General features: G+C 45.4%; 1 protein-coding gene and 1 pseudogene across 3 annotated transcripts; one reads left to right on the forward strand and one right to left on the reverse strand.

Moving 5' to 3' along the window:
• Positions 1-388: 388 nt before the first annotated feature.
• Positions 389-22,135, reverse strand: part of LOC139561197 (meiosis inhibitor protein 1-like) — a 41,259-nt pseudogene continuing 19,512 nt past the window's right edge.
• On the forward strand, positions 11,159-14,930 carry LOC139535936 (putative nuclease HARBI1). Of its 3 annotated transcripts, XM_071336041.1 has the most exons (10): positions 11,159-11,948; positions 12,036-12,212; positions 12,303-12,364; positions 12,447-12,533; positions 12,621-12,902; positions 12,982-13,017; positions 13,116-13,670; positions 13,740-13,855; positions 13,952-14,063; positions 14,158-14,930. In XM_071336041.1, exons 7-10 carry the CDS (start codon positions 13,199-13,201, stop codon positions 14,526-14,528), a joined length of 1,071 nt encoding a protein of 356 aa, XP_071192142.1. In that variant the 5' UTR covers positions 11,159-11,948; positions 12,036-12,212; positions 12,303-12,364; positions 12,447-12,533; positions 12,621-12,902; positions 12,982-13,017; positions 13,116-13,198; the 3' UTR covers positions 14,529-14,930. The 3 variants fall into 3 exon arrangements, with proteins under 3 accessions (XP_071192142.1, XP_071192228.1, XP_071192055.1); XM_071336127.1 differs by having other exon boundaries at positions 12,621-13,017; XM_071335954.1 differs by having other exon boundaries at positions 12,982-13,670.

Raw genomic sequence — 22,135 nt, forward strand, 5'->3', positions numbered from 1 at the left:
TTTGATTTAACTGACCGGAAGACCAGTTGTGTTGAATTTAGGGAATCACTTTACTGATCAATTAGCTCAGTTGGTCAGGTGTAGTGCCTAGTTGGGAACAAAATCCTGCAGTACTCAAGCAACAGTACCCCTGGGATACAGCTTATGTCAGAATTGACCAGAATGTACTTTTAGTAGCAGGTCAGGAGAACTTACGCAGCAGGTTAGGATAATTAACGTAGCAAGCTAGGAGAATTAGGTTCATCTTAGGAAAAGAGATATGGTTTGCTAAAGTGCAAAAAACAAAAACTTTGATGTCAATTTGACATCTGTATCCCATCTAGCCATGACCATCCAAATCGGTGGCCTCAGATTGGCCTATATTTCTACTGAAATGACATATGACAACTGTTCTTTTCCAAACAATTCTTTATAATAAACTTATATTATTGAAAGACCTCAAACATAAAGGCAAATTAATGGATGCTCCCCCTTAGTTTTTTTTACTGACACAGTCAATCAGTAATAATATGACAGGAGTCGTACCAGACACCTCTTCAGAATAAGGCTGTTTGGTTGCAAAAACAGCCATAAATAAATAGATCAATAAATCAAACAGGTCTATAACTGAGAGCCAATGTGTCCGTCTGTCTTCACAGTGAAGTCGGACAGGCAGAGATGCATCTCTCCAACACGCCTGAGAAAGGGGGTTAAGGACAGATAGGAAGGCGAGAGAAAGAGAGCTCCTAGAAAGAGCACTGTAATGGCATGTGTCTGTGTCTGATGACTAAAACAAGTTGGTCTACACCTCTGACAGAGATGTACTGAAACATGAGTGGAGACTCAGTACGTGGCAACAGCAGGGACAGCACAAGAGATGAAGTGGAATGCATCACGTATGACAGATTTAGTCAATGGCCTGTAAAAATCAATAAAGACTGATAAGTACTGCTCTGTCGACTTTAAAAAAAAGAGGAACATCACTTACACTAACTAACTTTTATGCTATTACTGTGTGTGGGGGGGGGGGGGGGGGGGGGGGTCGCCGGGGTACATGAGTGTAGGATACAGAATGCTGGTGGGCAGGTTGTCGTTGGCTGTGGGAGGAGGGAGTTCAGTGACTCCATCAGAGTATTGGCCCTCAGTCTGCTCTCCTCTGTAGGAGGGGGGTGGAATATACTGCACTGGAGCTGAGGAAGAGAGAGGGAGAGGTGAGAAAGAGTCAGTGGGTGAAGGAGAGACAGAGAGAGCGAGACTACAAGAGAGATGAGAGACAGGAGTCTGGTGGAAACAGCTATAATACAGCACTGGCTTTTTTCCACCTGCCCTCTTTGCATGAATGATGTACACTACGGTGTGAGGGGTTGAGAGGTCCGCCTCGTAGGGGACTGTTTCCTGACTACTGCTGAGGTGTGCTGGTCTTTCTGGCACTTCTAGCTGTTGAAGCACCCAGGTGGGTGCTGCACTTCAGTAGTGGACTATCCAGCCTACCTACAGAGGAGGAGACAACAAACGAGGTGCCTGATGAAGCGCTCCGGGCCTGTCTAAGTAACTGACTGACGCCGCTCCCTCTCAGTGCCATCGAAGGTCCATCCGCTTACGCTACTGCCCAGCTTTTCTTAACTGCCTGGCTGAACACACCTTATCTGAATCTGTGGAAGACCATCACCAAGACCTGACAGATTTATACATTTGTTTTGTTTGTATTTACAGCATATTTGAGATTCTATTTGTAATGAAAAGCGCTATATAAAATAAATCTATTATTATTATTATTATTATAAGAGGCAGCATGCAGCGGATATCGTGACAGGCCAGTCTCCCATAAGACCCGCTCTGATCTGACAAGCTACTGAAGCGCACACTGCTGGAGTACATTCAGCTCTGCTAACCCCTGAATAAGAGTCAGTCACACACACACACACACGTCAAAGCTCTGTCACTAAGGGAGGCAGCAGGGCCAGCATGATGGTGTATCACATGACAAATGGGGACAGTGATGACTTTCAGTGCAGTAACATTCCATTACTGAGCCAGATGAACCCTATGAGGGCCTGTGTCCTGCCACTGTCATGTGTGACACAATGGCGTAGAGGTGGTGACAGGGGGCTGCTTGAACATGGGACAATTTAAAGACGGTGTCTCAGTGATGTTAAACATAGTCTCATAGGGCTTAGCCTGTGTGCTCTCTGTTTGCGTTTTACTCTGCTGCTGTATGTGTTCCAGTCAGTGTGTTGTGTACTGTACCTGTGTGAGCAGCTGTCTCAGGGCCTGTGTTTTGTTCTCTCCCAGCTCAGGCCTCTCTTCTCCACCGCCTCCAACATCTGACACAGGTCTGGCTCCCACACCACCACCCTACTGCCATAGCGCAACAGCTGCATGGGAGAGACATGTGTTGGTATTCAAGGCTTCATCGGGGTGCTTACAAACAGAAGGCAAAGACACATTTGAATACACTTCAAAATGGTCCTGCACTGCTTCAAAGACCAACAGTAGTGAGTGTGTCCGGGTGCAGTCTTGAAGCATTTGCATGCTTCCCATCCGAAACAGTTCGGAGTAGTTCATATATGTGTATTTATTATGACGCCGTTTTGGGACGTTTGTCTTCAGCAAGGGTTTTCGGCTATTTGTCCACACAAACATTTTTCTTGTGACAAGCGGAAATTCGGTAGAAAAAGTCTACGCCCATTCTTCGGTGATTGGTCAACAGTAGGGATTCTTCAATTAAGTGTTTGTTGTCATTCAACGACAGACAATTCGTTTAAGCAGATTTTTTCCCTTGAAAAATACTGCACCAAACATCTTAGTTAGATGTAAAATTATGTGACTAAGATCCTTGGCAAAAACATTTAAATGAATTGCAGTATTCTTGAGTTATCTTAGATGAATTCTAACTATTTTGAGGAAGTATATACTGGCTATGGCGTCTCAAGAAAAACAGTACTATTGCCGCTATCTTCTAATTTTTCAAGCAAAGGTCTTTTAATGGAGTATGCGAGCACACTCGTTCAGTTCACCTAGCAGAGTGTGGCTGGGTACAGTCTTACCAGTGTGAGTAGTGTGAGTGTGGCTGGGTACAGTCTTACCAGTGTGAGTAGTGTGAGTGTGGCTGGGTACAGTCTTACCAGTGTGAGTGTGGCTGGGTGCAGTCTTACCAGTGTGAGTAGTGTGAGTGTGGCTGGGTACAGTCTTACCAGTGTGAGTGTGGCTGGGTGCAGTCTTACCAGTGTGAGTAGTGTGAGTGTGGCTGGGTACAGTCTTACCAGTGTGAGTGTGGCTGGGTGCAGTCTTACCAGTGTGAGTAGTGTGAGTGTGGCTGGGTGCAGTCTTACCAGTGTGAGTAGTGTGAGTGTAGCTGGGTGCAGTCTTACCAGTGTGCGTAGTGTGAGCGTGGCTGGGTGCAGTCTTACCAGTGTGCGTAGTGTGAGTGTGGCTGGGTGCAGTCTTACCAGTGTGCGTCGTGTGAGTGTGGCTGGGTGCAGTCTTACCAGTGTGAGTAGTGTGAGTGTGGCTGGGTGCAGTCTTACCAGTGTGAGTAGTGTGAGTGTGGCTGGGTGCAGTCTTACCAGTGTGAGTAGTGTGAGTGTGGCTGGGTGCAGTCTTACCAGTGTGAGTGTAGCTGGGTGCAGCAGGCAGCTCTCTCCAGAGTTGAGCAGAGAGTAGAGCAGGAAGCGACTCCAGGGATGACACACCACATGCTGGGCTGGTGACAGAGGGGGAAAGGACAGGTCAGGATGATGGTGAGGTGTGAATACACTGACATAGTGGTCAGATGACGCAGATGCTACGCTACAGGACTGTTCTACTACCACAGACTGGAATATGTTCTGGAATTCATCCAATGGCATTAAGGAGTATACCACCTCAGTCATCAACTTCATCAATTAGTGCATCGACGACGTAGTCCCCACAGTGACCGTACATACATATCCCAACCAAAAGCCATAGATTACAGGCAACATCCGCATCGAGCTAAAGACTAGAGCTGCCGCTTTCAAGGAGCGGGACACTAATCCGGACGCTTATAAGAAATCTCGCTATGCCCTCAGACGAACCATCAAACAAGCAAAACATCAATACAGTATTAAGATTGAATCCTACTACATCAGCTCTGACGCTCGTCGGATGTGGCAGGGCTTGAAAACTATTACGGACTACAAAGGGAAAACCAGACGCGAGCTGCCCAGTGACGCGAACCTACCAGACGAGTAAATTCCTTTTATGCTCTCTTCGAGGCAAGCAACACTGAAGCATGCAAAAGAGCACCAGCTGTTCTGGACGACTGTGTGAATACGCTCTCGGTAGCCAATGTGAGCAAGACCTTTAAACAGGTCCAAATTCACAAAGCCGTGGAGCCAGACGGTTTACCAGTACGTGTAGTCAAAGCAAGTGTGGACCAACTGGCAAGTGTCTTCACTGACATTTTCAACCTCTCCCTGACCGAGTCTGTAATAACTACATGTTTGAAGCAGACCACCATAGTCCCTGTGCCCAAGGAAGTGAAGGTAACCTGCCTAAATGATTACCGCCCTGTAGCACTCACGTCAGTAGCCATGAAGTGCTTTGAAAGGCTGATCATGGCTCACATCAACAGCATCCTCCTGGATACCCTAGACCCACTCCAATTCGCATACCGCCCCAACAGTTCCACAGATGACGCAATCTCAATCACACTCCACACTGCCCTTTCCCACCTGGACAAAAGGAACACCTATGTGAGAATGCTGTTCATTGACTACAGCTCAGCGTTCAACATCATAGTGCCCATGAAGCTCATCACTAAGCTAAGGACCCTGGGACTAAACACCTCCCTCTGCAACTGGATCCTGGACTTCCTGATGGGCCGCCCCCAGGTGGTAAGGGTAGGCAACAACACGTCTGCCACTCTGATCCTCAACACGGGGGCCCCTCAAGGGTGTGTACTTGGTACCCTCTTGTACTACCTGTTCACCCACAACTGCGTGGCCAAACACGACTCCAACACCATCATTAAGTTTGCTGACTGATCACAGACAACGACGAGACAGCCTATAGGGAGGAGGTCAGAACTGGCCGTGTGGTGCCAGGACAACAACCTCTCCCTCAATGTGAGCAAGACAAAGGAGCTGATCGCGGACTACAGGAAAAGGCGGGCCGAACAGGCCCCCATTAACATCGACGGGGGTGTAGTGGAGCGGGTCGCGAGTTTCAAGTTCCTTGGTGTCTCAAAATTCTACAGCTGCACCATCGAGAGCATCCTGACCGGTTGCATCACCGCCTGGTATGGTATCTGCTCTGCATCTGACCATAATGCGCTACAGAGGGTAGTGCATACAGCCCAGTACATCACTGGGGCCATGCTTCCTGCCATCTAGGACCTATATAATAGGCGGTGTCAGAGGAAAGCCCATAAAACACCCAAGTCATAGACTTGCTCTGCTACCGCATGGCAAGCGGTAACGGAGCGCCTAGTCTAGGATCAAAAGGCTCCTTAATAGCTTCTAACCCCAAGACATAAGAATGCTGAACAATGAATCAAATGGCCACCGGACTATTTACATTGACATCCCCCCATTTGTTTTGTACACTGCTGCTACTCGCTGTTTATTATCTATGCATAGTCACTTCACCCCACCTACATGTACAAATTACCTCAACTAACCTTTACCCCCGCACACTGGCTCGGTACCGGTACCCCCTGTATATAGCCTCGTTATTGTTATTTTATTGTGTTACTTTTTCTATTTATTTTTTTAAACTTTATTTGGTAAATATTTTCTTAACTCTTCTTGTACTGCACTGTTGGTTAAGGGATTGTAAGTAAGCATTTCATGGTAAGGTCTACACTTGTTGTATTCGGCGCATGTGACAAATAAAGTTTGATTTGATCTGATTTGAGACATGAAAGACAACCAGACACTGGCCATACAATGACAAAATCACCAGCACACACTGTGGCAAACCTCTAGATCACCTTTACTCCACACACCTTCCTCACCCTCCCATTGGCAAATCAGACCATAACTCTATCCTCCTACAAGCAAAAACTCAAACAGGAAGTACCAGTTACGGACTCAATACGGAAGTGATCCGATGATGTGTATGCTAATCTACAGGGCTGTTTCACAAGCACAGACTGGAATAGGTCCCGGGATTCATCCGATAACATTCAGGTGTTTACCACTTCAGTCACCGGCTTCATTAATAAGTGCATCGACGACGTTGTCACAAAAGTGACCATACATACGTCCATAACCCAACCAGAAGCCATGGATTACAGGCAACACCCACACTGTGCTAAAGACAAGAGCTGCTGCTTTTCAAGGAGCGGGTCACTAATCTGGACGTTTATAAGAAATCACACTACGACCGCCAACGAGTCATCAAACAGGCAAACCGTCAATAAAGGACTAAGATTGAATCCTACACCGTCTCTGACGCTCATCGGATGTGGCAGGGCGTGCAAACTTTCACGGATTACAAATGGAAACCCAGCCGCGAGCTGCCCAGCAACGCGAGCCTACCAGACAAGCTAAATGCCTTCTATGCTCGCTTTGAGGGCAAGCAACACTGAACCATGCATGACAGTGCCAGCTGTTCCGGACGACTGTGTGATCTTGTTCTCCGTAGCCGATGTAAGACCTATAAACAGGTTAACATTCGCAAGGCCACGGGGCCAGACGGAATACCAGGATGTGTACTCAGAGCATGTGCTGACCATCTAGCAAGTGTCTTCACTGACATTTTCAACCTATCCCTGACCCGGTCTGTAATACCAACTTGTTTCAAGCCAACCACCATAGTCCCGGTCCCAAGAACGCCAAGGTAACCTGCCTAAATAACTATCGCCCCGTAGCACTAAGATATATAGCCATGAAATGCTTTGAAATGTGGGTCATGTATCACATCAACACCATCATCCCAGACACCCTGAACCCACAGATGATGCAATCTCTATTGCACCCTACACTGCCCCCACCCACCAGGACAAAATTAATGCCTATATAAGAATGATGTTCAATGACTACAGCTCAGCAATCAACAGCATCGTCCAAATGAACAAATAATCACCAAGCTCAGGACCCTGGGACTGAACACCTCCCTCTGTAACTGGATCCCAGACTTCCTGACAGGCCGCCCCCAGGCGGTGAGGGTAGGCAACAACACATCCGCCCACGCTGATAGGACTGATCACCGACAACTATGAGAAAGCCTATAGGGAGGAGGTCAAAGACCTGGCAGTGTGGTGCCAGGGCAACAACCTTTCACTCAAAGTCAGCGACACAAAGGAGCTGATCGTGGACTAAAGGAAATGCAGGGGCGAGCACGGCCCCATCCATATCAATGGGGCTGTCGTGTAGCGGGTCAAGAGCTTCAACTTTCTCAGTGTCCACATCACTAATGAATTAACATGGTAAACACACACCCACACAGTTTGAAGAGGGCACAACATTGCCTCTTCCCATCAGGAGGATGAAAGGATTTGGCATGGGCCCTGAAATCCTCAAAAAGTTCAACAGCTTCACCTTTGAAAACATCTTGACTGGCTGCATCACTGCTTGGTACGGCAACTGCAAGGCGCCCGACCGCAAGGCGCTACAGAGGGTGGTGAGTACGGCCCAGTACATCACTGGGGCCGAGCTCCCTGCCATCCAGGACCTCTATACTAGGCGGAGTCAGAGGAAGACTCCAGCAACCCAAGCCATAGACTGTTCTCTCTGTTCTACTTGCTACAGCTTCTAACCCCAAGCCACAAGACTGCTAAACAAGGCTGCTAAATAGCTAATCAAATGGATACCCGGGTATACCTGCATTGACCCTTTTAATAACAAAATCTCACAAACACTGGAGTCTACCCAAACACTCACACATACTTACACTGACACCCCAACACACACACTACATATGCTCACACACATAACATGCAAGCATACAAGCATTCTGACGCCACACACACACACTTTCACATACACTGCTGCTACTGTCTATTATCTATCCTGTTGCCTCGTCACTTTACCCGTTACCTATATGTACAAAGCTACCTCAATTACCTCGTACCCCTGCACATCGACTCGGTACTGGTACTCCCTGTATATACAGTTGAAGTCGGAAGTTTACAAGCACTTCGGTTGGAGTCAGCAAAACTCTTTTTTCAACCACTCCACAAATTTGTTGTTAATAAACTATAGTTTTGGCAAGTCGGTCAGGACATCTACTTTGTGCATGACACAAGTAATTTTTCCAGACAGATTATTTCACTTGTAATTAACTGTATCACAATTCCGGTGGGTCAGAAGTTTACATACACTAAGTTGACTGTGTAACGATGTTCGTCTGAGGAAGAAGGAGTAGACCAAGGTGCAGCGTCGTACGTGTTCATGATATTTAATACAGCTGAACACTAGAACAAAAAATAACAAAGCGGAACAAACGAAACAGTTCTGTCTGGTGCAGACACACAAAACAGAAAACAACTACCCACAAAACCCATGTGGGCAAGAGCTACCTAAGTATGGTTCTCAATCAGAGACAATGATAGACAGCTGCCTCTGATTGAGAACCACACCACCAAACAAAGAAACACAAAACATAGAATGCCCACCCCAACTCACGCCCTGACCAAACCAAAATAGCGACATAAAAAGGATCTCTAAGGTCAGGGCAGACTGCCTTTAAACAGCTTGGGAAAATCCAGAAAATGATGTCATGGCTTTAGAAGTTTCTGATAGGCTAATTGACATCATTTGGAGGTGTACCTCGGGATGTATTTCAAGGCCTACCTTCAAACTCAGTGCCTTTTTGCTTGACATCATGGGAAAATCAAAAGAAATCAGCCAAGACCTTTGTAGACCTCCACAAGTCTGGTTCATCCTTGGGAGCTATTTCCAAACACCTGAAGGTACCACGTTCATCTGTACAAACAATAGTACGCAGGTATAAACACCATGGGACCACGCAGCCGTCATACCGCTCAGGAAGGAGACGCGTTCTGTCTCCTAAAGATGAACGTACTTTGGTGCGAAAAGTGCAAATCAGTCCCAGAACAACAGCAAACGACCTTGTGAAGATACTGGAGGAAAAGGGTACAAAAGTATCTATATCCACAGTAAAACGAGTCCTATAATCGACATAACCTGAAAGGCCGCTCAGCAAGGAAGAAGCCACTGCTCCAAAACCGCCATAAAAAAGCCAGACTACGTTTTGCTACTGCACATGGGGACAAAGATCGTACTTTTGGGAGAAATGTCCTCTGGTCTGATGAAACAAAAATAGAACTGTTTGGCCATAATGACCATCGTTATGTTTGGAGGAAAAAGGGGGAGGCTTGCAAGCCGAAGAACACTATCCCAATCGTGAAGCACAGGGGTGGCAGCATCATGTTGTGGGGGTGCTTTGCTGCAGGAGGGACTGGTGCACTTCACAAAATAGATGGCATCATGAGTCCGGAAAATTATCTGGATATATTGAAGCAACATCTCAAGACATCAGTCAGGAAGTTAAAGCTTGGTCGCAAATGGGTCTTCCAAATGGACAATGACCCCAGGCATACTTCATAAGTTGTGGCAAAATTGCTCAAGGACAACAAAGTCAAGGTATTGGAGTGGCCACCACAAAGCCCTGACCTCAATCTTATTGAAAATTTGTGGGCAGAACTGAAAAAGCAGTTACACCAGCTCTGTCAAGAGGAATGGGCCAAAATTCACCCAACTTATTGTGGGAAATTTGTGGAAGGCTACCCGAAACGTTTGACACAAGTTAAACAATTTAAAGGCAATGCTACCAAATACTCATTGAGTGTATGTAAACTTCTGACTCACTGGGAATGTGATGAAAGAAATAAAAGCTGAAATAAATCATTCTCTCTTCTGTTATTCTGACATTTCACATTCTTAAAATAAAGTGTTGATCCTAACTGACCTAAAACAGGGAATTTTTACTGGGATTAAATGTCAGGAATTGTGAAAAACTGAGTTGAAATGTATTTGGCTAAGGTGTATGTAAACCTCCGACTACAACTGTATATATGTATATATACAGTGGGGCAAAAAAGTATTTAGTCAGCCACCAATTGTGCAAGTTCTCACACTTAAAAAGATGAGAGGCCTGTAATTTTCATCATAGGTACACTTCAACTATGACAGATAAAATGAGGGAGATTATCAGTGGTCTTGTATGTCTTCCATTTCCTAATAATTGCTCCCACAGTTGATTTCTTCAAACCAAGCTGCTTACCTATTGCAGATTCCATCTTCCCAGCCTGGTGCAAGTCTATAATTTTGTTTCTGGTGTCCTTTGACAGCTCTTTGGTCTTGGCCTTAGTGGAGTTTGGAGTGTGACTGTTTGAGGTTGTGGACAGGTGTCTTTTATACTGATAACAAGTTCAAACAGGTGCCATTAATACAGGTAACGAGTGGAGGACATAGGAGCATCTTAAAGAAGAAGTTACAGGTCTGTGAGAGCCAGAAATCTTGCTTGTTTGTAGGTGACCAAATACTTATTTTCCACCATAATTTGCAAATAAATTCATTAAAAATCCTACAATGTGATTTTCTGGATTTTGTTTCTCTCATTTTGTCTGTCATAGTTGAAGTGTACCTATGATGAAAATTACAAGCCTCTCTCATCTTTTTAAGTGTGAGAACTTGCACAATTGGTGGCTGACTAAATACTTTTCCCCCCCACTGTATATATATAGAAAACCAGTATGAGGGTTTGCCGTCATGCTAGAATGAAAGAATGTGTGGAAGAGAAAACATCTGTAGAGTTCAAAAAGTACTCGCACTCAAATCATAAAAAGGAATAATCCAAGGAGGCTGAGATGCAAAAATAACATCATTAATTGAATCCATGCTCGAAAGAATACAAAAAGTAAAAGGTGCTATATAAAAATAAAAAAGGAATGGAGCGTTCCATTTTTTAAATTTTATATAGCATCTTGCACTTTCACACAGATTGTAACGATGTACAGTAGCTATGCAGTCATTCAGAGATACTGGACACAGAAACCAGGCTAACCTTCCTAAGAATGCTGACTAAATCAGTTTGAGCTCTACAACTAACCACAATACCAATGATATTTTTCTGTACTAAAATTCTAAATACTGTACCACATGGCAGTTACTGTATGTACATATTGTGGCTTAATTCCTTTTCCTCATTTAACTGGAAGATGTAAATATTGTGTTTTTTGTTGTTCCAGGGGCCTGTTGCACAAAAGTAGAATTAAGACATCCGGGATAAATGACTCAGCTGAGCTCAATGAAGCCAAAACATGTGCGTCCAGGCTTAATTGGTTGCACAAAGACCAAGCCAGGATGAGCAGACACGGATTCATTAAGCCAGGTGAAACCAATCCTGGATAGGTGCGCGCTCACGGCTCACTCAAATAGACCCCGCCACAGATCACAGATTAACTGATTTACCATGGCAACTAGAGCCGCGTACTTTTCCCCGTCGGAAGCACAAATCCTCATGGAGGCATACGAGGAGGTAAAAGATATAATTAAGAAGAAAGGCAACACCGCCACAGTGATAAAGCAAAGAGAAAAAGCGTGGCAAAGTATTGCAGACCGCCTGAATGCGTAAGTAGTGCACAATTACACACTCACCGCTCCGCTGAAACATCACAATTACAATTCAAATATTTAATTCACATCTCCAAAAATGCAGTTGTACTGTAATTATGAAACGGTTAAATTTTTAATTGAAATGCACTGCAGATATGAGTGAAATTGTGTAAAGTAACTCCATCACACTGTATAAAGCTATGATAAATTTTTTGATATTTTTACTGAAAACAAGACAAAAATACCAAGTAATTTTTTGCAGTGTGACTCCATTAAATGTGTGTGTGTGTGTGTGTGTGTGTGTGTGTGTGTGTGTGTGTGTGTGTGTGTGTGTGTGTGTGTGTGTGTGTAGATTAAACATGAACGGGCCAAAACGGACATGGCAGCAGGTCAAAATCAAATACAAGAACATTCTGCAGAATGGTATGGTCCCTGACTAATATTTAACAAAGCACAAGCATATATTGTACCCAGAAGGTGCCTGCTCACACATTGTCTGTACTGTTTTAGCAGTGAAAAAGAATACCCACAGACAAGGCACGGGTGGTGGGTCACCAAAGGCTGACCTTACCCCAGCAGAGGACATGGCCTTGGAGCTAAATAAAGGCAGGCCCGTCTTAGAGGGGATCCCTGGGGGGAAAGAGACGAGCATAGGTTCCTCCCAAGATGCCACCCGCTTCATTCAAGGTATGTCCTTCCATCTCTACATGGGATACAACCACATTCATATTGAATCAATTTGGACTGTCTGACTTTGGTTTACCTATTGCCTTGCAGTGTCTGGCAGCACTGTGTTCCTGTTAGAGCCACCAGCACAAGCACCAGACGATGCTGATCCAGTGAGTACTCCATCAAAGGCATACTGTAGGCCTGGCATGTCTTGTCTACTAGCTTCAATATGAATCCGATTAAATGTGATAGGGTGAAGGCCCCAGTGCAGCAGCAACAGCACATGATGGAGACGATGATGAGGAGGAGACCATCTCTCTGGATTCCAGAAGGCATGAGGTATCATGTTAAGACTGTGAAAGTACTATTTACTCTACAATGGTGAGGAGTCCTCATCAAAATCAAAAAATCTAATTTCTTTTACAGGACCCAGATGCTATACAGTGGGAAAACCAGCCTGGCAACAGTGCGTATTAATAAAAGGACACCACATCCTGCCAAATTCCAGCTGCGCTAATTGTATTGTGTTCACAGAGCTCACAAGCTATCAGAAAGTTGTATGGCAACCACCTCCGGCGCCAAATAGAACTGGCAGACATAGACATTCAGTACAAGAAGAAAAAGATGGAAAATCTTGCACTGGAGTCCGAAATAAAAAAGAGGACAATTAGGAAACTGGACCTTGAAATAAAAAAACTTGAGAGGGAGGTGAGATATGCCTTCAATGTACACTGTATGCTAACTGTAACACAAATGTATTAATCATTATTTTTCTTTCCTCCCCCAGCTCCAAGAAGATGACACAGCTCAAAATAAAAATTAGGTATATTCTCGTAAAGTCAAGTGAGCCATGACATATGAGCTCTTATTGTGAGCACACAGGACGGTGGCATCTTTCTAAGGTTTTTTTTATTTTCCCAGCAATCAGTACAACCAAGTCATCGTTATAAGGCATCGCCCTCTTTTGCCCACCCCCCCAGCACCAGGTGTGGCCACTAGCCTATATGAAGGCCCAAAATTGTGTGTTCCTTTCTGCTCTGACAATGGCATGCCCATTCGTGCGAGATGTGGTGGATGAAGAAGCACTTGTGCTGAGGAGAGCCTTCAGGCGAGAAAGGGTCTTCAGGGACCGGTTGGACCCACTGGCCTTCCCTGATGACCATCTATATGAAAGATACAGGTTTTCTGCAGATGGCATCAGGTATCTATGCAGACTACTGGGTCCCAGGATTAAGCACCGCACTGCACGGAGCCATGCACTGAGTGTGGAGCAAATGGTTTGTGTGGCCTTGCGCTTTTTTGCTAGTGGAGCCTTCCTGTACTCAGTGGGGGATGCAGAACAGCTGAACAAGGCCACAATTTGCCGCACAATAAGGAGTGTGTGTCTGGCTATCAAAGCATTAGCAGATGTCTTCATCTCCTTCCCTGGCCACAGAAGACTCTGTGACATCAAAGAGGAGTTCTATAGGATTGCAGGTAAGAGGATCTACAAATTACAGGACAACTGTTAACACATAGTAGGATACTCATTACTTTGTGTGACAGGTTTCCCCAATGTCATTGGTGCAGTGGACTGCACACACATAAGGATAAAAGCCCCCTCAGGTGCCCATGAGGCCGATTTTGTGAATAGGAAATCCTTTCACAGCATTAATGTTCAGGTGAACATAACTTTTTGATATTGTCCATTGACGAACACTCTGCATTGCCAGTGATGTGCATTGATTGGTGTAATATTCCTCATCTTATGATTTCAGATGGTCTGCAATGCTGACTGTGTGATCAGCAATGTTGTGGCAAAATGGCCTGGCTCAGTCCATGACTCCAGAATCTTTCGGGCCTCTGAAATCTATCAGTGCCTATCACAAGGTAAGCCACACAACCCCTATTTATAACCATCATGGCTGTGTCAAGAATATCACTGTGTTTATGAGGTAGTAATGATGAGATTTTGTGTTGACAGGTGAATTCTCTGGTGTGTTGCTGGGAGACAGGGGGTATGGCTGCCAGCCTTTTCTCCTGACACCTTTCACAGACCCCCAGGAAGCACAGCAGGCCTACAACCATGCCCATGCCAGGACCAGGGCCAGAGTTGAAATGACCTTTGGCCTCCTGAAGGCACGCTTTCACTGCCTTCACAAATTAAGGGTCAGCCCTGTTAGGGCATGTGATATTACTGTGGCTTGTGCTGTCCTCCACAATGTGGCCTGCCTGAGGAAGGAGAGGGCCCCCAGAGTGCCACCAGCCATGGACTGGGACAATCCGGCAATCTTCCCTGATGACGACAGTGGTCGGCTGCTGAGGGACCAATATGTGTTGAATTATTTTAGTTAGTATGTGTGCTTTCAATTTTGGTTAAATATGTCCTGCGGTGGCAGAGGAATTTGGGTTTTTTTGGGTTCGTTTTTTGACGAATTTGGCCTCTTATGATGTTTGTGCGGTATACTGTGTGTAATACAAGGCTGCAGGGAGGCTACTGCATCCATTCATTTGTCTGTTCAGTTGATGTGTATGGATTTGTCCTGCATTTATTTTAGTGTGCAGACATGCAGGGTGTGTTATATACAGACCTTTGAATGTGTATGTATCATTTTGTATAATATGCTTGGATTCTGTGCTTTCCATCTTGTAGAGTCACTGTGACTTCAGTTTCGAAAGGAGCTGATGGTTTACCTGCTTTGTTTTGTCCTTATTCAATAAAGGAACATAATGTTACACATTGTGTTTTTATATTCATATGGAATGTGTATTTGTTTATATGACAGAGTACTAGGGCCACACTGAAGAAAAAGGATAAAGTCATACATTTATGAGGCTGGTTCTTTCTGCAGAAAAGCTACATATTGTTTTTACAGTTTTGATACTTATGACAATGTGATACTTAATATTCTGGCACATCAGCATGTCTTTGTTTATGAAACCATACTGAAGTACAATTTCACGAAATGCCCCACATCTGTCATTTTAACAACTGTCCTCCTTTAAAACAACTGGTTACAATATTATGACTTGTGTTTTTTTCCCCTCTGTGGCCCTAATATTCTATCATTTTATATATAGCCTTATAGTCTATGGGAAACTGTAAATTATCTAATGATAGCAACATCATCTAAAAATCATTTTTTATCCAAAATCATTGAAATTAATGATCACAAACGTTTAAATAATAACAGTGGGTCTAGTTATATGTGATAACAATGTATAGTGAGCAGTGAAATAACTATTGGTTTCCATTTGTGGTGACTGCTGACTGACATTAGGGATGAGATTAAATAGATCCTGGAATTTAGCCTGGTCTGGAGCAGGCTAGCTCCACAGAATAAATCTCCATGGTAATTTATACCATAACATATCCTCCTGCCCCCTATCCATCTTTAGTGCAACCGGATTACGGATCAATTGAGCCAGGATCACCAAGATATCCTGGCTTAATCCCTTATCCTAGTTTTGTGCAACAGGCCCCTGGAGGCTGTTGCTATAGTGATAACCAAAAGATACCCGTGTTGTTATTTTTACTCGTTATTGTTATTCATTATTCACTGTGTATTTATTCCGTGTGTCACTATTTCTATTGTTACCTTTAACACTGCATTGTTGGAAAAGGACCCGTAAGGAAACATTTCACTGTTAGTCTACACCTGTTGATTTGATTTGTCTGAGTCTGGTACCTGTAGATGGACTTCTCCTTTGCAGAAACTGCAGCAGAGACCCCAGGCAGTTCACTGACACACTGAGCAACGGCTCCTGCTTCTGGAAGAGGCGGAGGACAGAAAGACATTTAGCCAGCTGGAGGGATGAATAGAAGAGAGAGAAGATATTAAGCCAAACAGAGGGATGGAGAAAAGAGAGAGAACCAGATAGAACGAGAGAACGAGAGAGTGAAGGATTATTTAATAATGCATTACCTCCCACTCCACAGCCGCCCCTACTGAGGCAGTGACTAGTGATTAGTGTCCCAAAATAGTGAAGTAGGGCAGATGGCTATAGAGAGGAGGTCCACAGAGAGTTCCAGTCTAATCCTGGAAGCCAGTGCAGACTCACATCCTCGGCTTAGCGCACCACAGCGCAGTGGACCGAGCAGCAGCTACGCTCTACAGAGCAGCCACTGATATGGAACTACTGCCCTGACTGATACAGGGTGGTATTATTCAACACCAAATTGGTTATATAGGAAGAGGGACACATTAAGTGTTCACTATACATACACAGCATAGACTAAACGATGCTATAGAGACAGCGGGAGAGACAGGAGGAGTTGAAGACGCTTCATGTAGAGTTACCGTGAACTCTGACCCAATCATTAAGTGATGACAGTAATGATACGCAGTATTTATGAACTGTATTTATCCCCATAACCCTGCCATTAACACCAGTGTACTTATACATAGACTAGAAAAGGCTGAAAGAGAGAGAAAGAGAAACAGAGGGTAGAAAGGAAGGACACATTTGAGTGCTTTACCACATCAGCCTTGTGTTCTATCAGGGATGCTTGTCGAACAACAATGAAAACAATGAATCAATGGAAAATGTAGGAATAACAACAGTATGGGGAAGAACTATGTAGTGTTAACAACTCTGTAGTGTTAACAGCTCTGTAGTGTTAACAGCTCTGTAGTGTGTGGTGTGTGTGTGTGTGTGTGTGTGTGTGTGTGTGTGTGTGTGTGTGTGTGTGTGTGTGTGTGTGTGTGTGTGTGTGTGTGTGTGTGTGTGTGTGTGTGTGTGTGTGGTGTGTCTGACCTGCAGCAGGAGGCCATAGAGTGTGGTGATGAGGCAATGGGCCCCGTAGGATCCCAGCGGGTACAGAGAGCTGTCTGTGTCCCCCAGGGGCCTCTGTCCTGCCCTGGGGCCAACACACACACAGCACTGGAGACTCCAGGTCAACATCTAGAACAGCCTGCAGCAGCCTCAGGGATCTAGCTGTGGGGTGGAAGGCGAGGGAGGAGAGGCAGAATGAGGGAAGACAGAGGAACGAGAGGATGTGGAGGGGGAAGGGGTGGGATTCAAGGAGATTTGGAGTGAGGAGAGGGAGAACGTGGGCAGAGGAGAGAGGGGAGAGGTTGAAAGAGGACCCTTTTGTCAAACACTCATGTACACTGAGATATTAGACCCCCCTAAGGGAGAGAAGAGACAATTAGCGATAGCAGAAAGAGAGAGAGGGAGAGAAAACAGAGACAGAGGGAGGAGGCGGCGGAGGAGAGAGACCGTAGATCACCCTGACAGCACACTCATACAACAGGGAGACAGACAGAACCAGCTGGACATTTCTATCCCAAGTCCTCTGCTGGAGGACACATAACAGAATTAAAGCCTGTGTGACAATGCTGCTTTGCCCTGCTTAGTGTGGTGGAGCGTTGTTACCCAGTAAGAGGCTGCCTGTCTTCCTCTTCCCAAGGACCAGGGCCTGCACCGTGCTGCCCAGGTTCAACCTGATGCTTCTATGGACCTTGGGATACAGAAAGGGAAGAACATGACAAGACATGATAAGGCAACAACCATAGAACTGGGAATGTAATTTAACAGGATCTCTTTGTCAACAACACTCTCTGTTCAACAACACACTGTCCTACAGTACAAGAAGACAAATGTATTGTCTTAGCATCAAGGTCTCTGATACATTCTGCTTTGAGTGCTGCATTCAATGTGTGTGTTCCATTGTCAGCTGTAGAGGACAGTGTGTCTCCCCTGGTAAGTCCCCTGCTCCTGTCCTCAAGTGTGTTTTGTACTACATTGTGTAGCCTGTGTAAAGGGCTTCATAAGGGTTAGCGTGACAGAACAACCTGAGCTGAATGAGTGTGCTGCAGGGTGACGAGAGTGGACAGGAGCAGACGAGAGCAGCACAGCAGGGTAGACGTAGGAGAGAGGGAAGAGGAGGACAGGTTCAGAGTAGCCTGCAGTTGGTCCATCAGCCCGGCGTTACACAGCAGCATGGACACAGCTGGGGAGGAGAAAACAAAAAGAGATCACACTCAAGATATTATCCAATATATAAAACATACTACCAAATGAATGTGTGAGTGTGTCGTGTGCCCTTGTGAATGGCACCGACTGGTTCTGTACAAGTGTGTGTCTTTCTTACAGGCCAGACGGCACAACGCAATCTGTGTCTCTGGGGGACTGTGTGTGAGAGAGAGAGAGAGGCAGGTGGCAGCGTGTATGAAGGCTGCTCGCTGTGCTGCACTTAATGAGAAGGATAGGGTGGCAGACTAAGTTTGTCACTTCTGTCAGTGCAGTGAGGGAGGGGGACAGGCGCAGACAGCAGTACAGGTAGCTGAAGGCTGGCAGCAGACACTCCGTGTTGGAGGCTTGCAGCTTCCCTGCCAGGTTACTCACTGGAACACGCCCATAATAAGACAGGAGACAAAATAAGACATCAGACAGAATACAAGATCATAACATCTATAGTCAGAAGAAAGCCTCCATGTTATTGATACTTAAATACTACTTTCATCTACAAATTCAGCTTATGCTTATGTCATATGCTTTGTTGATGTGAGCAAAAACCCTAAGGCATTTATATATCGATTGAACTGATATTGAATGTAGAGTGAGTACAGCGAGAGTACAGTGTGAGTACAGCGTGAGTACAGAGTGAGTACAGCGTGAGTACAGCGTGAGTACAGCGAGAGTACAGCGTGAGTACAGCGTGAGTAGAGCGTGAGTACGGAGTGAGTACAGCGTGAGTACAGCGTGAGTACAGCGAGAGTACAGCGTGAGTACAGCGTGAGTAGAGCGTGAGTACGGAGTGAGTACAGAGTGAGTACAGAGTGGGTATAGCGAGAAATAGTGGAGAAGTTATGAAGTTGGACCAAAGCTATAGATCTGAGTGAATTATGCATGACTGACTCCTTTTGACCCTGTGACCTCACCGTGGTAGAGCAGTTTGAAGTGGATGCCGTCCATCTCATTCTCAGTGGAGCCACTGGTCTGCATCAGGCACAGCAACCTCAGGACCAGAGGGAGAGAGCCCACGGCTAGAGAGATTGGGAGAGGGATAAGGGGGAGAAATAATTAACGAGAGAGAGATGAAAGAAAGAGGCAAAAAACACTCATTTCCATACTCCCCTGGCTGCATTTTTTTACATTAGATAGTCACCCTACAGCATTATAGGTTAATATAAAGTATATAAACTCAGCAAAAAAATAAACGTCCCCTTTTCAGGACCCTGTCTTTCAAAGATAATTCATAAAAATCCAAATAACTTCACAGATCTTCATTGTAAAGGGTTTAAACACTGTTTCCCATGCTTGTTCAATGAACCATAAACAATGAATGAACATGCATCTGTGGAACGGTCATTAAGACACTAACAGCTTACAGACGGTAGGCAATTAAGGTCACAGTTATGAAAACTTAGGACACTAAAAGAGGCCTATCTACTGACTCTGGAAAACACCAAAAGAAAGATGCCCAGGGTCCCTGCTCATCTGCGTGAATGTGCCTTAGGCATGCTGCAAGGAGGCATGAGAACTGCAGATGTGGCCAGGGCAATAAATTGCAATGTCCGTACTGTGAGAAGCCTAAGACAGCGCTACAGAGAGACAGGACGGACAGCTGATCGTCCTCGCAGTGGCAGACCACGTGTAACAACACCTGCACAGGATCGGTACATCCAAACATCACACCTGCGGGACAGGTACAGGATGGCAACAACAACTGCCCGAGTTACACCAGGAACGCTCAATCCCTGCATCAGTGCTCAGACTGTCCGCAATAGGCTGAGAGAGGCTGGACTGATGGCTTGTAGGCCTGTTGTAAGGCAGGTCCTCACCAGACATCACCGGCAACAATGTCGCTTATGGGCACAAACCCACCATCGCTGGACCAGACAGGACTGGCAAAAAGTGCTCTTCACTGACGAGTCGCGGTTTTGTCTCACCAGGGGTGATGGTCGGATTCGCGTTTATCGTCGAAGGAATGAGCGTTACACCGAGGCCTGTACTCTGGAGCGGGATTGATTTGGAGGTGGAGGGTCTGTCATGGTCTGGGGCGGTGTGTCACAGTATCATCGGACATGGCTTGTTGTCATTGCAGGCAATCTCAACGCTGTGTGTTACAGGGTAGACATCCTCCTCCCTCATGTGGTAACCTTCCTGCAGACTCATCCTGACATGACCCTCCAGCATGACAATGCCACCAGTCATACTGCTCGTTCTGTGCGTGATTTCCTGCAAGACAGGAATGTCAGTGTTCTGCCATGGCCAGCGAAGAGCCCGGATCTCAATCTCATTGAGCACGCCTGGGACCTGTTGGATCGGAGGGTGAGAGCTAGGGCCATTCCCCCCAGAAATGTCCGGGAACTTGCAGGTGGAAGAGTGGGGTAACATCTCACAGCAAGAACTGGCAAATCTGGTGCAGTCCATGAGGAGGAGATGCACTGCAGTACTTAATGCAGCTGGTGGCCAGATACTGATACTGACTGTTACTTTTGATTTTGACCCCCCCTTTGTTCAGGGACACGTTATTCAATTTATGTTAGTCACATGTCTGTGGAACTTGTTCATTTTATGTCTCAGTTGTTGAGTCTTGTATTGTTCATACAAATATTTACACATGTTAAGTTTGCTGAAAATAAACGCAGTTGACAGTGAGAGGACGTTTCTTTTTTTGCTGAGTTTATTAATGCTAATTATATCGTGCAGCGTGTTCTAGTGGGAGAGCTGATGGTAACTAGTTAGTTCAACCCCCCCAGAGTGGACATATAGTTGTGGTGTGCCCTTGAGCTACAGAAATTAACCTACACAACCTCAATGGGTATCCATCCGCCGGAGAGGAACGTCAAAGCACATTTTCTTCTATTGCACTTGATATCACACTACAGAGTGAAGCCGCTTTGTTCTCCCTGCAACTACACCAAACAAAACTATCAACTGCAACATGTAAAGTGTTGATCCCATGTTTCATGAGCTTAAATTTTTTAAATCCCAGAAATGGTCCATACACAGAAAAAGCTTATTATTCTCAAATGTGTTTACATCTGTGTTAGTAAGCATTTTCCAAAATAATCCATCCACTTGAGAGGTGTGGCATATCAAGAAGCTGATTAAACAGCATGATCATTACACAGGTGCACCAGTAAAAGGTCACTTTTAAATGTGTTGTTTGTCACACACAATGCTATAGATGTCTCAAGTTTTGAGGGAGCGTGAAATTGGCATGCTGTCTGCACGAATGTCCACCAGACCTGTTGCCAGACAATTGAATGTTCCTTTCTCTACATCGTTTTAAAGAATTTGGCAGTACGTCCAACTGGCTTCACAACCGCAGACAACATGTAACAACGCCAGCCCAGGACCTCCACATCCGGCTTCTTCACCTGCGGGATCTTCTGTGACCAGCCACACGGACAGCTGATGAAACTGAGGAGTATTTCTGTCTGTAATAAAGTCCTTTTGTGGAGACATGGTCTGATTGGCTGGTCCTGGCTCCCCAGTGTGTGGGCCTATGCCCTCCCAGGCCCACCCATGGCTGCACCCCTGCCCAGTCATGTGAAATCCATAGATTAAGGCCTAATGAATTTATTTAAATTGACTGATTTCCCTATATGAATTGTAACTCAGTAAAAATTGTTTAAAATTGTTGCATGTTGCATTTATATTTTTGTTCGGTATACATGGATCTTCTTTACCAATTGTATTTGTAACATGAGGATATATGACAGGGGGATTGTGCGATAAATCTCCTGGTAGGCGCTGCACTTCCCAGGAGTCACGTGTATCCTCTGTCACAGGAGGAGACGGCGGCTATGGAAACATATGTCACCGAATCTCTGGGACAGAGATACATTCGGTTTGCTATCTGGTTTGCTCGGCAGGCGCACATCCCACGTCAGGCCTCAGCCAGATCGCCAGGCGTCTACGCTTCAGCCGGCTCATCAGGCTCCCATGTTCCGGTGGGATCAGCAGGCTTTCATGCCTCAGTCGGATCGTCAGGCTCCTATGTC

Source organism: Salvelinus alpinus, chromosome 1, assembly GCF_045679555.1.
Source record: "Salvelinus alpinus chromosome 1, SLU_Salpinus.1, whole genome shotgun sequence".
In the NCBI taxonomy this organism is placed as follows: domain Eukaryota; kingdom Metazoa; phylum Chordata; class Actinopteri; order Salmoniformes; family Salmonidae; genus Salvelinus; species Salvelinus alpinus.